This window comes from Grampus griseus (assembly GCF_964374135.1).
Source record: "Grampus griseus genome assembly, chromosome: 9".
NCBI lineage: Eukaryota > Metazoa > Chordata > Mammalia > Artiodactyla > Delphinidae > Grampus > Grampus griseus.
Window position 1 is genome coordinate 81,239,196 of NC_139003.1, and position 17,133 is coordinate 81,256,328.

Consider the following 17,133-nt stretch of genomic DNA (forward strand, 5'->3'; position numbering starts at 1 on the left):
TAAGTTATATATTGTAAATACTCCTTAATAAGTAAAATATTGTAGAAAATGCACATTGATACATTCATATTGAAGAGAATTAGGGTTTTGCTCTGGATTAGGCTTTGGCTTACAGGAATGTTGTGGCTGGTTTGATCTTCCATCCAGACCACTACAAGTTTCTCCATATCAGCAATAAGGCTGTTTCACTTTCTTATCATTTGTGATTCACTGGAGTAGCACTTTTAATTTCCTTCAAAAAGTTTTCCTTTGCATTCAGAACTTGGATAACTGTTTGGCACAAGAGGCCTAGCTTTTAGCCTATTTTGGCTTTCTACATGTCTTCCTCACCAAGCTTAATCAATTCTAGCTTTTGATTTAAACTGAGAGACATGCATCTCTTTCACATGCACATTTAGAGGCCACTGTAGGGTTACTAATGGGTCTGATTTCAATATTGTTGTGTCTCAGGGAATAGGACGGCCGAGGAGAAGAGAGATAGAGGAATGGCCAGTTGGTGGAGCAGTCAGAACACATACAACATTATCCATTAAGTTCACAGTCTCATATTGGCATAGTTTGTGATGCTCCAAAACAATTACAGTAGTAATATCAAAGCTCACTGATCATAGATCACCATAACAAATATAATAATAATGAAAAATTTTGAAATATTGTGAGGATTACCAAAATGTGATATAGAAACACCAAGTGAGCATATGTTTTTGGAAAAGTGGCATCAGCAGACTTGCTCAATGCAGGGTTGCCAGAAATCTTCAATTTGTAAAAAATGCAGTATCTGCAAAGTGCATTAAAGTGAAGTGCAATAAAATGAGGTTTGCCTGAATATGAAATGAAACAGTGATTTCAAAAGTGTTTGTAGTATTTTGTTATCTGGAATAAAGTATAATAACCAGATTATATAATAACCAGATTTTATAAAATATATACTTTATATAATAAAGTATATAACCATTTAGTAGAAGGACTAGAGCAAGGGTATAGGTAGGAGAAAACTTTTAACTTCACTTTATAATACTTAAAGATTCTCTAATAGACATGGTAATTTATAAAGAAAAAGATTTTTTGAGGCCAGGGGCTTGAAATTCTTACAAGATATGTATCACATAAAATTTAAAATATTTGTTGTGTGACAGATGAAAAGAGACATTTGTTTACACTAAGTGATAAAAAAATCCCTTTTGTCCCACAGATATATACCAGATGCACCTATAAATATTTATGAAAATCTGGCTGTTGGAACAAAGCTAGTGAAGCTGACAGCAACTGATAGAGACATAGGGGACTCGGTACATTATGAATTTATAGATACACAAAAAGAATTTTCAATAAATCAAAGTATAATAATTTTTTGTTGCTAATCATTTTATAAGGTATATTATAAAATGTACTTTTCACTAGTTAAAAATAAGCTTGATTACCATTCTATAAGGGTAAAAGAATATTTAAAATATTCAGCAGCATATTTAGCATATTTTATATGAGGTAAAAAGTGATCATTCTTTCCTTCTCAGAAGTATGGAAACAGTCTGCACAATCTGTATGCTCCAGGGGACTCCCAAACAATTCAGACCCACAGCATGGTTCCCTGGGATTTTATTGTATGATTTTTCTGTGAGAAGTAGCTTTTCCCATGAAAACCATAATATTAGTCACATAAATTGAATATTTATTTTATATCATACATTCTCATAAGCACTTTGAATATACAATAACTTCTTTGTTTACTATCCTAATCCCCATCTAACATACGACGCCTGGAGAGAAATCTTCATTTACTCAAGCTCATGCAGCTAATTTGCATGTCATGACCTGCACTTGAATTCAGACTGCTTGAAAAAGAGACCTATAGCTCTAAGTACATTCTATTTGACTACAAGTTAGGAGTTCATGCATGCCTCTAACAACTTAGGCATAAAGCAAGCGGACGGGAGAAAGAAAGGTTTTTCCATTTCTTAAGAGGTATTGTACATTTGGCATGCATAAAAGAGCAGGATTAATCACACACCGCCTGTCATATCGGTGAAGAGTCCCACATAGGGAGTAGAATCTGAGAGGTGAGTAAGGAGACCTGTGGAAGGGAAGACCTGTGGCATGCCAGAACTTAAGCAAAGCGAGGATGTTCAGGTCAGAAGTGGTAAGAAGGGAATGGCAGCAGAAATACGAGATTCATTACATAAAGGAGGATTGATACAATAACTGTGTTAAACATACATGAAGTCTGGTTTCTCCTGTCAGACATGTGAGTTACAAAAGTAGAAAATGAGAAAACTATAATGAACAATATGAGGATAAATTAAAATTAACAGTGTTAGAGTAAACATGTTTTTCATTACATGGGTAGGTACAGGAAGATGTGTATGTGTGTGTGTGTGTGTGTGTGTGTGTGTGTGTGTGTAGTTATATAAATAGATATTGATGTAACTGTATGTGGGCGCGCATACACATACACACACACACACACACAGATGCATATCTATAGTTACGTCTATTAAAAGAGTGAAAGAACTTAGGAGGATGATACAACAATAGCAATGAGCACATCTAGTACCCAGATACTGACTTCTACATACCATTTTATCCTATAAGAGCTCCCTAAAGCAATGACTCATTTTGAAAGTGACAGGAGTTAAAATGCAAGATGAGCTTGAAATAATGCATTGTGACAATAAGCAAGAACATGATCAAGGAATGGTGAGGGTATGTTAAAAAAGAAAACAAAAAAAACCCAGAAATTAGCTTGAATTGGCTCCCTCTAGCCAATTTAAGGGCGCTTTGAACATAATAGTTCATAAATGAAAATAACAGTTGCAAATTACAACCCATTATAAAAAATGGGACTCCATGAGTCCATAGAGATATAAATACATAAATAAATTGACAATTTCATGGGGAAGAGAATGTTTACATATTTTCAAAATACCTCACCATAAAATATTCATTAATTGCAAAGGATAAAATAGCAACTTTGGAATGGAGAAAACTGGTAGACACCAACTTTGTCAAGAAATTAAAGTGAACATCATCAGTAGTGAGTCAAACTGATAGCATGCCATAAGAAGATACTGTAACTTCTGTGATATTTAATCCCAAACTACATAACACAAATCTTATCATGGGCAGACATCAGGCAAATCCAATTTGAGGAAAATTCTCGAAAATTACCAGCCTTTAATCTTCAAAATGATGTTAAAAATTAAGAGAAGACTGAAGAACTTTCCAGATCGACAGAGACTAAAAGGACATGACAACTGGATATTTTGCTATAAAAATATTGAGACAATTGGTAAAACTTGAAAGGAGGACTCAGTATTAGATGTATCGATGTCAACATCTGGATTTTGTTGTTTTTATTGTGGTAATGTTGGAGGATGCTCTTAGGAAATATACCTTAAAGTATATGGAGATGATAAGACATCAAGATCAGCAACTTATTCTCAAATGGTTCAGGAAAAAAAATTTTTCCCACATGTTCATGATTATTTAAAACATTTAATAATTATAAAGACTAAAAAATAGAAATCAAGAAAGAAAAAAGATGATATTGAAGATAGGCAGAAAAGAGGCAATACTTTAAATCATATTCTAAAAATTCCTGAAGAAGCACATAAAAGCAATAGAGCAGAATACTGAAAAGTATCTATCACTCAAGAAAATGTTTCTAAAATAAAAGATGATTTGAGGCTACATGTTACAAAAGGCAAAGTAGGTTTTTGGAAGACCAATACGGAGTGGCTGAATATGAGACATTTTCTAGTAAACCATTAGATATTAATGTAAAAGAAAAAATATTTGAGCCCCTAGGCAAAAAGGTTAAGTCAGGTATAAGAGAGTGATAATCAAATTGTAAATAGACTTTTTTTACAAGAATTTCCACAGTTAATAGAGTAACGTATTTAGGAAACCTGAGGACACAAATTGTGACTTTAAAAATTTATACAAAGGAAAATGACCTCACAGATAAAGAAAGCAGATAAAATTTCAGGACCATGGAAGCAATCAGGAAATATTGTTCATATGAGTTCTTCCCGAGGAATTTGCTAGGGAATGAACTCCAGACAACCAAAATAACTGAAGAATTATCAGCATAAGAAATGATGGTGAGAGATAAATACATATTTATTTATAAAATTAAAAATAAATAATGTGTTTAGAGACTGTACTACACATAAAGGCTACATTAGCTGCAAATATAAATTAATTAAATGCAACTGCTAATTAAAATATTATGTTTTTATTTTTGTTGATTTTTGTTTTTGTTTTTCTCGCTGCACACAGCTCCCTACCCTAACTCTACTCTGCCTGGGCCAGAAGAACTAAAAGCATTTATAGTAGGGAAAAAAATTGGAACACAGGCACAATGAGGGGAAACTACTCTAGTAGATATTAAAACATGTTATAATGCCTCTGAATTGCAAACAGTGTGATAGTGACAAATGATTATATAGATAGATGTATGGAACGGAATATAAAATTTTGATAAGAGTCCCAAATGATCATGAAAATGTAAAAGTGCAGAAAAGGTTGACGTTTTTTAAAATGAAGTAATAACTCGTAGCATGAGGAAAATAAAACATTTTTGTATTGTGTATCAGATTTTATCAAATTGATTAGATTTTCTCAAAAATGCAATCATACACATAATAGAAGAAAATATGCATGAATTTCTTTATAACCTGTGAGTAGGAAAAACTTACAACCGTAACTCAAAATCCAGAAACCACATGGGAATAAATTGATGAATGTGACATAAATCATCATATGATCACCATCAACTTCATCACCATCATCACAACAACTCCAACAACAACATTTTTATGGCAAACAAATAAAATCACCATAAGAAAAGTAAAAATACAAATGAGAAATTGGGAAAATATTTGCATATTAGAAGAATAAAAGTAACAATAAGATAAGAAAATGGACTAAGACAAGAATCAACAGTTTAGAGGAGTTGCAAATGACTCTCAAGCGTATGAAAATATGCTCTGTTTTATTCATAATAAAATTGAAAATTAAAATAATACATTACTATTTGTAACCTATAGGATTACCAAAAAGTTATATTTGAAAATATCTTCCGTTGGTGAGGCTGCGTGAAACAGACCTCATATAACTCTTGGTGAGGATGAAAAATACTACAACCTTTACTGAGAGAATATGGTAGAATCTAGGAAAACTGCATATGCATTTACATTTTGATGCTGCAATCTCACCTCTAGAAAATACCTCAAATACACTGACAAAAATATAAAAAGATGTAGGCACACACCATTCGTTGCATCATTATTTAACAGCAAGATTAAAAATATCCATAGGGTAGTGATTATATAAACTGTGATACATCTAGACAATGGAATAATATGTCCATAGAAAAAGAAATAAGGAGCCTCTCTCTATATTATTTACGTAATGATCTCTGAGATACTATATTGGGGGGGGAAGGTGAAAAATGGTGTGCATAATGTGTTACTGTTAAATTTATCATGGAAAGAACACAAAATTATATAACAAATTTTTTAAATCCTGGAGAATTTTATAGATTAAAGAGAGTTAAGAGACATACCAACCAATTAAAAAGTGTGGACTTTACTTAGACGATGATTTGAAAAGCAACAAAACTTCATAAGACAATCCAAACATTTTTATCATTACTGAATATATGATGATGCTAAGGAATTAATGTGATTTTTAAGGTATGCTAATTATATCACAGTTATATTTTAAAAGAAGAGTCCTTTGCCTTTAAGACTAGATAATAAAATATTTACAAATGAAATAACATGTTCTTTGGGATTTTCTTCAAAATAATCCAAGTAGAAGATAAAATAGGCAATGCTATAGATGAAACAAAATTGGCCATATATTGTAATTGTTGATGCTACTGATGTGTACGTAAGAGTTTATTGTATAATTCTCTTGGATTTAACATATGTGAATTTTTAAATAAAAACTTTTTATTCAGGAAAATATATGCCCTCATCATAATAAAAGTAAATACCTTATATTTTCAATTGCAATAAACTATATTTTTAAAACAACACAATTTGAAAAGTGGATGGGATATAGTAAAGATATTAAGAATTTCTCTTACTGTCTTCACTCCACTTCTGTTGCTCCTTCTAAGACAAAAATGCCTAATCAGCTAGAATATATGTTTATCAATTCTATCTGCTAAATATGAATTAAAATCCTTCCTTTCCATCACTATTGTAATTCAACATCTCTCACCCAATCCTCAGCAGTACAATTTACTTTTCTCAAAATACTCTGTTCTTGTACATATTTCTGCCCTTCCATGTGCTATTCCATTTATCTGGAGTGTCTGTCCTACTTCTTCTTCTCCTTTGGCTTCCCTTTGCCATAACTCCCTCCTCGCAACCTCCACTCCACCCCAGTCTTCTTTACCTGGATTTCCTGTGCTCGTTTCTCAACACTCAGCATAAGCTTCACTGTGTACCCCTCACCGCACCCACCATGACCCTCCTATGAAATATTTTCTGACCTATGCAGTTCAGGAGGGTTTCCCTTCCAGGTCACTAAGGATTCCCCACAGATCCTCAACGGTGAGTGGTGTATAAGCTTCATCAGGTCAGCAACTGTGATTTGTCCTTTAATTTATCCCCAGAACAATTTTCTCCATATCACTATTTTAATTTATAGTGTTTTCACCTTGTGAATATTGAACAAATTTTCATTATCTGCCTTTTAGATTCAGGAGAGGTCACAATCGCCTGTCCTTTGGATTATGAGGACGCACCCACCCACATTCTTGAGTATTACATTTTAGCGTTTATGACAATGAACGACTGCATTCCACAACTGGAACATTCACAGTGATTCTACAAGATGTTAAGGACAATCCACCTCAATGCACTCAGGATATTTACATGTAAGTTATTATAGCAAATCTGGTCTTCAGATTTTGGCATAGAGAGAAAAGAGAGAAAAATAAATGGGTAAACAACATACTATTCCTGGAATGAAGACGAAGCCCTTCCTTCCATCTTTACTGTATTTTTAACCAATTTGCAGCTTCTCTGGTACAATTGGACCTGCTTTATTTTGTCTCAGAAAATTATAAAAATTAAAGCTAGAAAGGACCCCAAAAGATGACATTTGTCTAGCCCCGTGCTTCCAGGGAGGTAAAACAACTATCACACTAAAAATTATATATATGTATGGATAGTAAATTATAATTCATTTTTTAAATGTTACTGGAATTAATTTAAAGATAGTGCTAAAGCCACATGCAAACTTTCAGCTTTTTAATTACACAGAGATTTTAAAATGAAGGCATGATAACTTATTTGCATTATATAAAAAGAGTACAAAATCTATAAGATTTCATTCACTGAAACACAGATTTCCTGATCCCTAGTACATTTTTCCCTTCAGAATACCTGATTGCTCAGAAAATTCTTAACCTAGTCTGGCAGTATTCTGGTAACATACTCTTTTTTGGTATTCTCATTACATATCTCATTCCAGCAGTGTATGCAATAATCCACCCTTGAGGAAAACCATAGATATGTGGGCTTTATATCATCAAGTAACAGAAGACAATCTAGATAGAACTAAAATCAACTACATGGAGTAGAACTTTGACAGTCCTGCAAGATGAACAACAGAATCTCCTGCTTAATCAGAATTTTCACTTACATAGTAGAAACAATGTTTTATACAATGCTATAAAAGTGCTTTAGTGGTCACTCTTAAATAATGTATTGAAACCACTTAAAACAATATTTTAGAAATACTATTGCTGGCATATATTTGATAACTTTGTAGAAACAAAACATAGTCCAAAATTCACATATGGAAATAGTGCCATTGCACTACTGAACTTCGAAAATCAACTTTTAGTTTGTAAACTTTTTGCCAGAAATATATTTTACTAAAAAACAAGAGATGGCAAGAATAAACAATAATTCTGTAGACACTCCAACTGTAGTTTGCTTTCACTTCCTATTCTAGCTAGTAGTTTACAGATTCTTACTGGAACAGTATTAGAATTTTTGGTTTCTAGAACATTCTTTCCGTTAACAAATTTGACAACTCACCTTTTATTCCACTATTTTTCTCAAACCTAATGTATTTTAAGTAATTAAAATTAGGAATATTCTTTTAAAACAAACAAAAATACAAATATAACTGTTTTTATTGGTCAGGATATTTAACACTAGTTGCTGTAACACCAACAAAATTTTTTTTAAATCAATGACTAAACTCAATAAGCATTTCTTTGCCCCTCAGGCAAAGAGTAATGAAGCTTGGTTGCCTCCAGTGAGTGGCACTCCCCTCTCTATGCTGAGACTCAGGGGTCCTGGCTTATTAGATCTTCTGTCCTGGTCATACTGTTGCCTTTTACTTCCAACCACATATTTAATTACCTTGCCTAGACTTATACACAGCCTTTTCACTTATATTTCATTTGCCAGCACATCCTCCCCTCCTCCCGAGCCCCACAGCCAACTGTAGAAGTTGTAGAAAAACTGGGATACAGAGAGCAACATAAGAATATTGGTAAAAATTAACAGTCCCTGCTAACTTTTAAGCAAATTTAATAGACAGTAACAGGACTACTGCAGCTTGAGCTGTGCATACAGCAGATCAAAGCATTAGTTCCAGTCTAGTACTATTCAATAATTTAAGGAACCTCCTAAAAACAAGACAGTTTGAAATACCAAGAATACAAAGAAAATTATACTGCGCATAAGGCAAGAAGTCAAAGGTTTATTCTTTTTTCCAGTCTGTGTTTTTTTAATTGTCATCTAACTTCTCTAGTCCTCAGTTCTCTCGTTTTTAAAATGGGGACAATGTGTGAAGTTGAGGTACTACTGCCATATTTCCAGTGATAATATATGCGTGTGTGTTACTAAATTTGCTGCTTATTAATCCAACATAATAGCAGCTCATTTTTCCTAGGCCTTATAGCAAGAATGCCAAATATTTTCTTATCTTTCACAAATTTTCACCAACATTATAACTTTATTATTGGCAGAAGTAGTTATTTAAAATATGAGTATATTTTAAAACATATTTTAAATTAAATATTATCATCTGCATAAATCTAAGTTAACATGCTACAACACATTTTTCTCATATCTTCTTATTATAGAATTGAACTTCCTGAAAACATCCCAGTTGAAACTCTTTTAGTCTCTCTAACTGGTACAGATAAAGACAGAACTGTTCCCGATAGCAATATAACTTACCATTTGATTATGGATACTTTTTCAAATGAAAACTTTACCCTCATAAACAATGAACAGAAAGTATTTTAAAGATTCTCTCTGACTGTGGCGCTGTGATTGACCTTAGAAAAACATTTTATTTTTATTATTATAAAATCTTTAATGAACTACAGTAGTTCAAATAGCTGATGGCAGAATTTGTTCCTGTATTTTCAACTGAACCTTAAACTGACAACAAAATATTTAGCTTAGAATGAATGCTGGAATGCAATTTTGATCTTGGGAACTGAACTAAGAAGGTTATAAATTTCCTAGAACAAATGGTTCTGTGATAAAGTACTGGCTATTCCTTTGGACTGTTTTAAAGTAACCATAATTGCCATTAAGTAAGTACACTAAATAACTATTCTATAAAATAGAATATGCATACTTTATTACTGCATCTTGGAATATACAATAGCTTAAATATTTTACCAATTCAGTAAATCTAAACTTTATTTTTAAAAATTTTTGAAACCAAAGTTAGTCTATAAGTTGCTATATTCACATATTTTTAAATAGAATTGACAGGCTTGGTTAGGCATTGTGTTCAACCAGGATTTGTGGGTAATGTGTGGATATCATTATGATAAGCAACTGCTCATCTGACCAATTGGCTAAGACATCGGACACAGTCTGAGTAAGACATACATAAGTAATAAGCAGTTTTTTGGCCTTGGATTTGACACAAGCCCTTGCAGTTGGACTCCTACCCAAGCCCCAAACTGCATTTCATACTAACTCTAATGCCCTTACCATTTGCTGCCTCACACTGTATAATAGAGGTACACAGAAACACTTTCATGACCTTAAAACACTGCACTGTCTGTCAGCTCTGTCTTTTAGTCCTTCTGTTCACACTGTTCATACCACTAGAAAATGTTCCCCCGCATTTTGTTACCCAATTACCCACAAACTTTTGCACAGCCTTCATAACTTTGCTTAGACATTTCTTTTTTTTTTTTTCCAGGATGCGGGCCTCTCACTGTTGTGGCCTCTCCCGTTGCAGAGCACAGGCTCCGGACGCGCAGGCTCAGCGGCCATGGCTCATGGGCCCAGCCGCTCTGCGGCATGTGGGATCTTCCCGGACCGGGGCATGAACCCGTGTCCCCTGCATTGGCAGGCGGACTCTCAACCACTGCGCCACCAGGGAAGCCCTAGACATTTCTTTTAAGAAACCATCCCTAATATTTCTTCTCCCTCTTGTCTGGATCACGTGATTCTCTTTGGGTTCTCAGCATTTTGTATCTCTCCCACAAAAGCCCTTATCACATCTCTGTCTCCCCAAATAAACAGAGAAAGAAAAAAATCTGTTATGAAACTAGTGCCTGGCATATATTCAGTACTTTGTAGATATATGTTAATTAATGACTGAATTAATGAGTTATAAATGAATAAAATTAAACTGTGAAATAGGTTTGTAAGGCACTGATAGGATTTAGTAATAAATTACTCCCAAATACATCAGTATCACATTTTCACAATTCTTTGCAACTAGAAGTTATTGTTAATATAACCAGAATGTCAAAACAGATTCTTAGAAACTATATATACTAATATGTACCTGATAATGATGAAAAATAATGCAATATCAAAAATATTCTTAATTAGGAATATTAAGATAATAGCATGGTATAACATTTCCTTGAATAAATAATAAATAAAATAAGCTCACCAAATATATGAATAAACAACAGATTGTTGCATTGGACCTGCTCTAATGTTGACAAAACCCATAAAACCTGCCACATAAATTTCCTAGAAGCAAAATCATTGAATCAGAGTACCCATGATGGCTTTTCCGACATTTTCCTGTAAATTATTGAATGTTATACTCACTGGTATATAGTTTACCTCCTTTTTCTTTTTTAAAACATTATTAGATTATTGGGATGAGAACAATAGGATTTTTTTCAAAAGGTAATTAAGCTCAGAAAGGGTTATTAAAATGGCAACATTCTTATCTCGCTAGAGCAGCAAAGCCAAGAGAAGCCAGTTTGCAGAAGAAAAGAAACTGACATAATTTTAATGCTTAGTGAGTAAAACCTTTATTAAGAGAACACAGAACTCGAATTTGGCTTTCCAACAATGTCTGAATTTTAAACTCACAAAGGGGAGTAATTAAGATACTTTTAAAAGATAAAATTGATTTGTTCTAAGATGGCCATACATTTGCAGTGTATTATACTAATGGGAGGAAAGAAAAGAGTCTTAGCATTCACTCAAAACTGGGATTTATAATAAGCGTCAAGAGTTTTATGTTAAAATAATGAATAAAGCTCTAATAGACTAGTAGATACCATTAACTCTAAATTTATCTTAATTCATTGAAGAGTGACATTCACTGGGGTACTGGTGATAGCTATGTGATTTTAATGTTGAACAATGAATTACTATATAATGAATCCGAACTATTTCATATGTAATATATTTAATTTATTAATAAAATAAAAAATGAATGTTTATATTAGTATTGCTAATCACATATTTGATTAGGTCATTTTTCTTTAATGAGTATTGACATGAAAAATCACCCCAATACATTTTATTAGTCAATTCATTTTTGATTACTATTTTATGATGTAATATTTGATATTTACAAGATAACATATCTGCAAGGTATGACACATAGCATTAAGATGAACCCTTGAACCCATCACCCTTCTTCAGAACTAGAGCATTACTAACAGATGTGCTACTACCCTTTCTCATCCCTCTACTTGGCCTTCAGAGGCAACCAATAACATAGTTTTGTATTTGTTATTGTTTGGGGGATTTTGTAGTTTTATCATCTATGTACATATTCCTGGACAATATTGTTGGTTTGCTTAGCTCTTCAGCTTTAAAAAAGTGGTGTCATATTCTATTCAGCCTCCTGTGACTTAATTTTTTCATTTATGTTATGTCTCTAAGAGTCATCTATGCATGGCATCTATCTAGCTGGCTATCTTTTACCTACCTACCTACCTAGTTGCTGTAATGTTCCATTACATGCTTTAACATTCCATTGTGTGACTATAACCATTCTCTCACTGGGATTTGGATTTCCTTCTGGATTTCACTTAAGGTTGTAATAAACATTCCTGTAAGTTTTGCACAGTGCCTACATGCAACACATTCGGAAGGGTGTCTACTTAAGCACAGAACTGCATTGCCATAGTGTATGTAAATAGTCAGTTACATAAGGTGGTGCCAAGTTGTTTTCCAAAGTGGTTGCATCACATTATACTCTCACCAGCAATGTATAAGGATTTTTCTTGATCGATATCCTTCTCATAATAACTGGTACACTCACATAGTTTAACATGCTTTAGCCTGATTAGTAATGAGGTTGTACTTCTCTTCATATATTCATCAACTGTGTGAAAAAAACATGAAATATTGGGGTTTCCTTTGTGTGAAGCATAAAATATATATTTATCCATTCTTGTTTTGTTTTCCTTATTGATTCGTGTGATATATTCTGGAAAATATCTCATTTTCCCATAAATATTTTAACAAGTGGTCTTTCATATTTAAGTTTTCTAGACACAGGGGAACTAATTTGTGGTTTGGAGTGAAGTAGGGATTCCATTGATTTTTTTCACCACTTGTAATACCAACTCGCAGTGATGTTTCTACAGCGAACTACACTGCCATCTCTGACAGACAGAATTTTTGTATATGTTTGTATATCTGGATATTTTCTTATTTTTGTTGTATTTCTTTTCAATGCTCAATTTATTTCTATTTTTCCATATTATTTTAATGCAATTAGGATGAGAAAAAGCATACAGTAAATTAACAGGAGCACTACCACTGTGGATTGTTAACTTCTTGACTGATAATCTGGTTCAGTGCCATCAGTGTTCTTCATGTCACCTCCCTTTATCTACTTAGAATATAGACTACAGAATTTTATCATTGAAAAGTAGTTTAGAGACCACCTAATATTATAGTTTATTCATGCAGAAACATTTTTTCCCATTTGACAATTCATTTACAGCCCTTGATTTCTATAATTCTTAAAACGTTGTAGAATCCTAAGAAAACAATGCTATTCACCTATGCTTTTCTGCACCAAATTATCACCTAGTTGCTCCACATAACTTTTCTCCCTAATAGGTGCTGGTTGTTTGTTGATGAAAATAGTTAATGTGAGTGTGGCTAAGGCACAAAAAGAACCTTAGAAGAACTGAAGACACAGCACACAATCACATTCCTTCCACCCCTCTTGGTTGGCCTTAGACCTACCCTAGCAATGGCCACCCTGAGGACTGTGTGATTATGCATGAGCTGAGAAAGGGGAGACTCCTACCATTACCCCTTTTATTTAACATGAAAGATCCTGAATGCATCATGCCTGCCATGCACATCCCTCTCAGGAGAGTAAAGTGAAAGAACAAAAACATGAGACGCTTTGACCCCTCACACACAGAGTGGATCTCAAATTCTGTTTTTGCATGATTTCAAAGCTTGCGATTTAAAACTTGTTTCTGAGAGATTATTCTTGCTAATACTAACTCATACCTAACTCACTTTTTAAAAGTGAAAATAAATTTATGACTACTTTTTACAAATCTTAATTATACATCAGAGCAGTTATTTATGAAGAGAATTATGAAACAGGAAGAATACAGTCTATGGCAAATGAATCAGTGTGAACAAATGCATATCAAACATGGAACCCTAGTTTTGCTATTAGCATAATTTTACAATATGAGGTAATAATTACAAAGTGCCAGAATATACAGTAATATTATCTTAGCTTTTGTAATAAATGTATAGTTTTTATATTATAAAACTTTGCTCTCCAGTATGGAAGCCATCAGCTACTTGTGCTTTTGAGCACTTGAAATGTGGCTTGTCAGAACTGAGATATGCTCCAAGAATGAAATAAGCAACAGATTTCAGAGAAGTAGCACAAACAAATGAATGTAAACATCCCATCAATATTTTTTTGGTGTTGATTACAAGTTGAAATGATAGTATTTTGGACATATTTGATTAAATAAAATACTTTGTTAAAAATAATTTTGCCTGTTTCTTCTAACTTTTTAAAAATGTGGGCTACTAGAACTTTCAGAACAATGTCGAAAAGGAATGATGGGACGGGACATCCTTGCTTTGTTCCTGATCTTAGTGGGAAAGCTTTGAGTTTCTGGCCACTAGGTATGATGTTAGGTGTAGTTCTTTGTATATATTCTTTATCAAGTTGAGGAAGTTCTCCTCTAATCCTGGTATACTGAGAGCTTTTATCTTGAATGGGTGTTGCATTTTGTCTGATCAGGTGGTTTTTCCTTTTTAGCCTCTTGATGTGATGGTAATGTGGCTTCTAGAAAACTTAAAATTACATATGTGGTTCACATTCCTACCGAATATATCCCTATTGAATAGCAATAGCATTGCTATAGGATATTATTTTCACTTATTTTTTTTTACCAAAGGTTTCACAAATCTTAGTTTTAGAGTCATGTAACTGATAAAGTGAATGCTTAATTATTAAAAGTAACCATCAATGTAATATTTTTTATCTGCAAATTGGACCTACACATCTAGATTATGATAATGATATTTTTGCAGGAATGCACTTCAAATATACATTACTTGTGAGAGTGTCTGATGAAGGAAGTCCTGTACTCTCAAGTAAGAATTTACTAATTTGAAATATTAAAGTGTTCTGAGTTATATAAAATAACAAGTAATTTAAGAAATTAGTTATTAGAAGTTTATTACATTTGTAAATATTCTGATGATCTGCTATAATAAAGTATAAAATTATTACTTATTTTAACTTATTTAGTGCATATGTACTGCTATTTAAAAAAAGAAAGTCCAAATGAAAATTGGAACATTTGGAGAGAATGATGTCCAAATGCTATTACAGCATGCTGCAGCTATTTAAAGGCAATGTCAAAGTTGAACTTTTCTGAAATAGTTGTTGTTTAAAAAATTTCTCAGGGAATTAATTTTGCATTAGAGAAAATACTAATGTTCATATTCATAGTAAATTGCATTTCCTTCATATTTCTTTATTATATTGTCATGATGAAGTATTTCAACTAGAAAACAATGTCTGCTTTTGGAAACTATGATTTTTAATTCAGAATAGGCCATTATGCATAAACACATTATAAAATATGATTGTTTTGACAAGTATTCAAAATCAGTTAATAGGGTGTTTTAATGCTAAACTTATTTTCAAATGCTCTATAATCGAAAAGGTAATAATTTAATAACAAAACTTAACAATATAGATGTATCTGTAAAATTTACACACTTAAAATATAAACATATTAGATGTTAATTAAAAAGAAAAAGTGAGAATTATAGAAGATACATGATCACCTTAATTACATTTTTATGTACTTTTTTCTCTGTAGCACCTATTACAGTCATGATAAGGGTGAGTCGTATAAATGAATTAAATCCAAGTGGAATTACATTGGCATTTACCTTCAGCTTACTTGAAAACAGTCCAGTTGATATCCTAGTTGGAAAAAGTTCGTTTACAGATGGAGACTGGCCATTTAATAATATAAAATACGATATTGTTGGAGGCAATATAGGATCACCCCCCAAATTTTACATTGAGCCAGACATGTACTGTAAAAATGCTGATATCAATTAGTAACAAAAATAAAGAGCTCATATATACTCATTTAGAATTTATTTTATTGAGAAACAGTGCATATTGGAAAATGTTAAAAAACAGCTTTCTCTTAAACTATGCAATGTTCACCTTGGTTTGTTAGCTGTATCCATAAATTTTTAGTTACTGCAGGAAAAGCACTGAAGTTTTAATCTTTGCTGTATAGATCTTCAGAAAGCCTATGCACATGTATTTCTTCCATATAAATGGTGTGTGAATTAATGTCTACGATGACTTTGCTGATGGAATACATGTTGGGAGTATGAACATATAAACAAAATTGGTTTGTATTAGTCCATTTCCATTTGTTATTATAGTGATTAGTTCATTCATATCGTTTATAATTTAGCAGAAATTGAAGACATTTAGTGATCCTGGGATAAGAGTTCTCTTTTCATTTTTGTGTCAGGAATGATAAAGCTATTGGGTTCACTGGACAAGGAATCTGAATCATGGTACAAGATAGCTGTGAGAATAACAGACTGTCCCTGACAGTCCTCAGACAGAGAAGTAGTACCGCTCAGGTGACTGTCAATGTTCTGGTAAGAATAAATCATTGCTTGTAATACTGTTATCCCCTTAGGAGACATATTCAGTCCCCTCAACATGGACCTAATTCAGAGAGTAACATGTGGGTTCAAAAACTGTAACACATGATGAGAAAATTGTCATTGTATACAAACTAATCTGTGTGAATTCTGAATTTGATTGTCTCACACATCTGTACTTCAATGTAGAGTGCCTGATACCTAAAGTTGTATGTAAGAAGTTTTGCAAGAATCATTCTGTTGTTACACATACTTCCATAAACAAACAAACATCTGTTCTAGAGTTTTAGGAGGTCACTCTGTTTGATACTTCAAAAAAAACTGCTTCTCGGGCTTCCCTGGTGGCACAGTGGTTGAGAGTCTGCCTGCCGATGCAGGGGACACGGGTTCGTGCCCCTGTCTGGGAAGATCCCACATGCTGCGGAGCGGCTAGGCCCGTGAGCCATGGTCGCTGAGCCTGCGCGTCCGGAGCCTGTGCTCCGCAATGGGAGAGGCCACAACAGTGAAAGGCCCGCGTACCACAAACCACCCCTCCCCACACAAAACTGCTTCTCTGCTCATCTAGTTGTTCTAATCCCCCTCTGGTTTTCACTTAAGAAATATTTTAATATTTTCCCTAGTGAAGATTCTGAGAGATCAGGCATAGAGGTTCACAAACATGAAGCACAGAGGCAAGAACTTCTAACTTATAAATACTTTCTAAATATTCAAAGCAAAA

At 33.2% G+C, this 17,133-nt stretch overlaps 1 protein-coding gene across 1 annotated transcript in view; it reads left to right on the plus strand.

Annotated features, from left to right (window-relative positions):
* Positions 1–17,133, plus strand: part of LOC309827169 (cadherin-23-like) — a gene marked incomplete at both ends in the record, with an annotated part of 116,097 nt that overhangs the window by 52,835 nt on the left and 46,129 nt on the right. Inside the window, 11 exon segments of the mRNA XM_082661711.1 lie at positions 1,193–1,338; positions 6,713–6,754; positions 6,757–6,773; positions 6,777–6,892; positions 9,122–9,278; positions 9,513–9,583; positions 14,725–14,861; positions 15,599–15,818; positions 15,882–15,961; positions 16,277–16,356; positions 16,359–16,409. Coding sequence (XP_082517837.1) covers positions 1,193–1,338; positions 6,713–6,754; positions 6,757–6,773; positions 6,777–6,892; positions 9,122–9,278; positions 9,513–9,583; positions 14,725–14,861; positions 15,599–15,818; positions 15,882–15,961; positions 16,277–16,356; positions 16,359–16,409 — 1,117 coding nt within the window.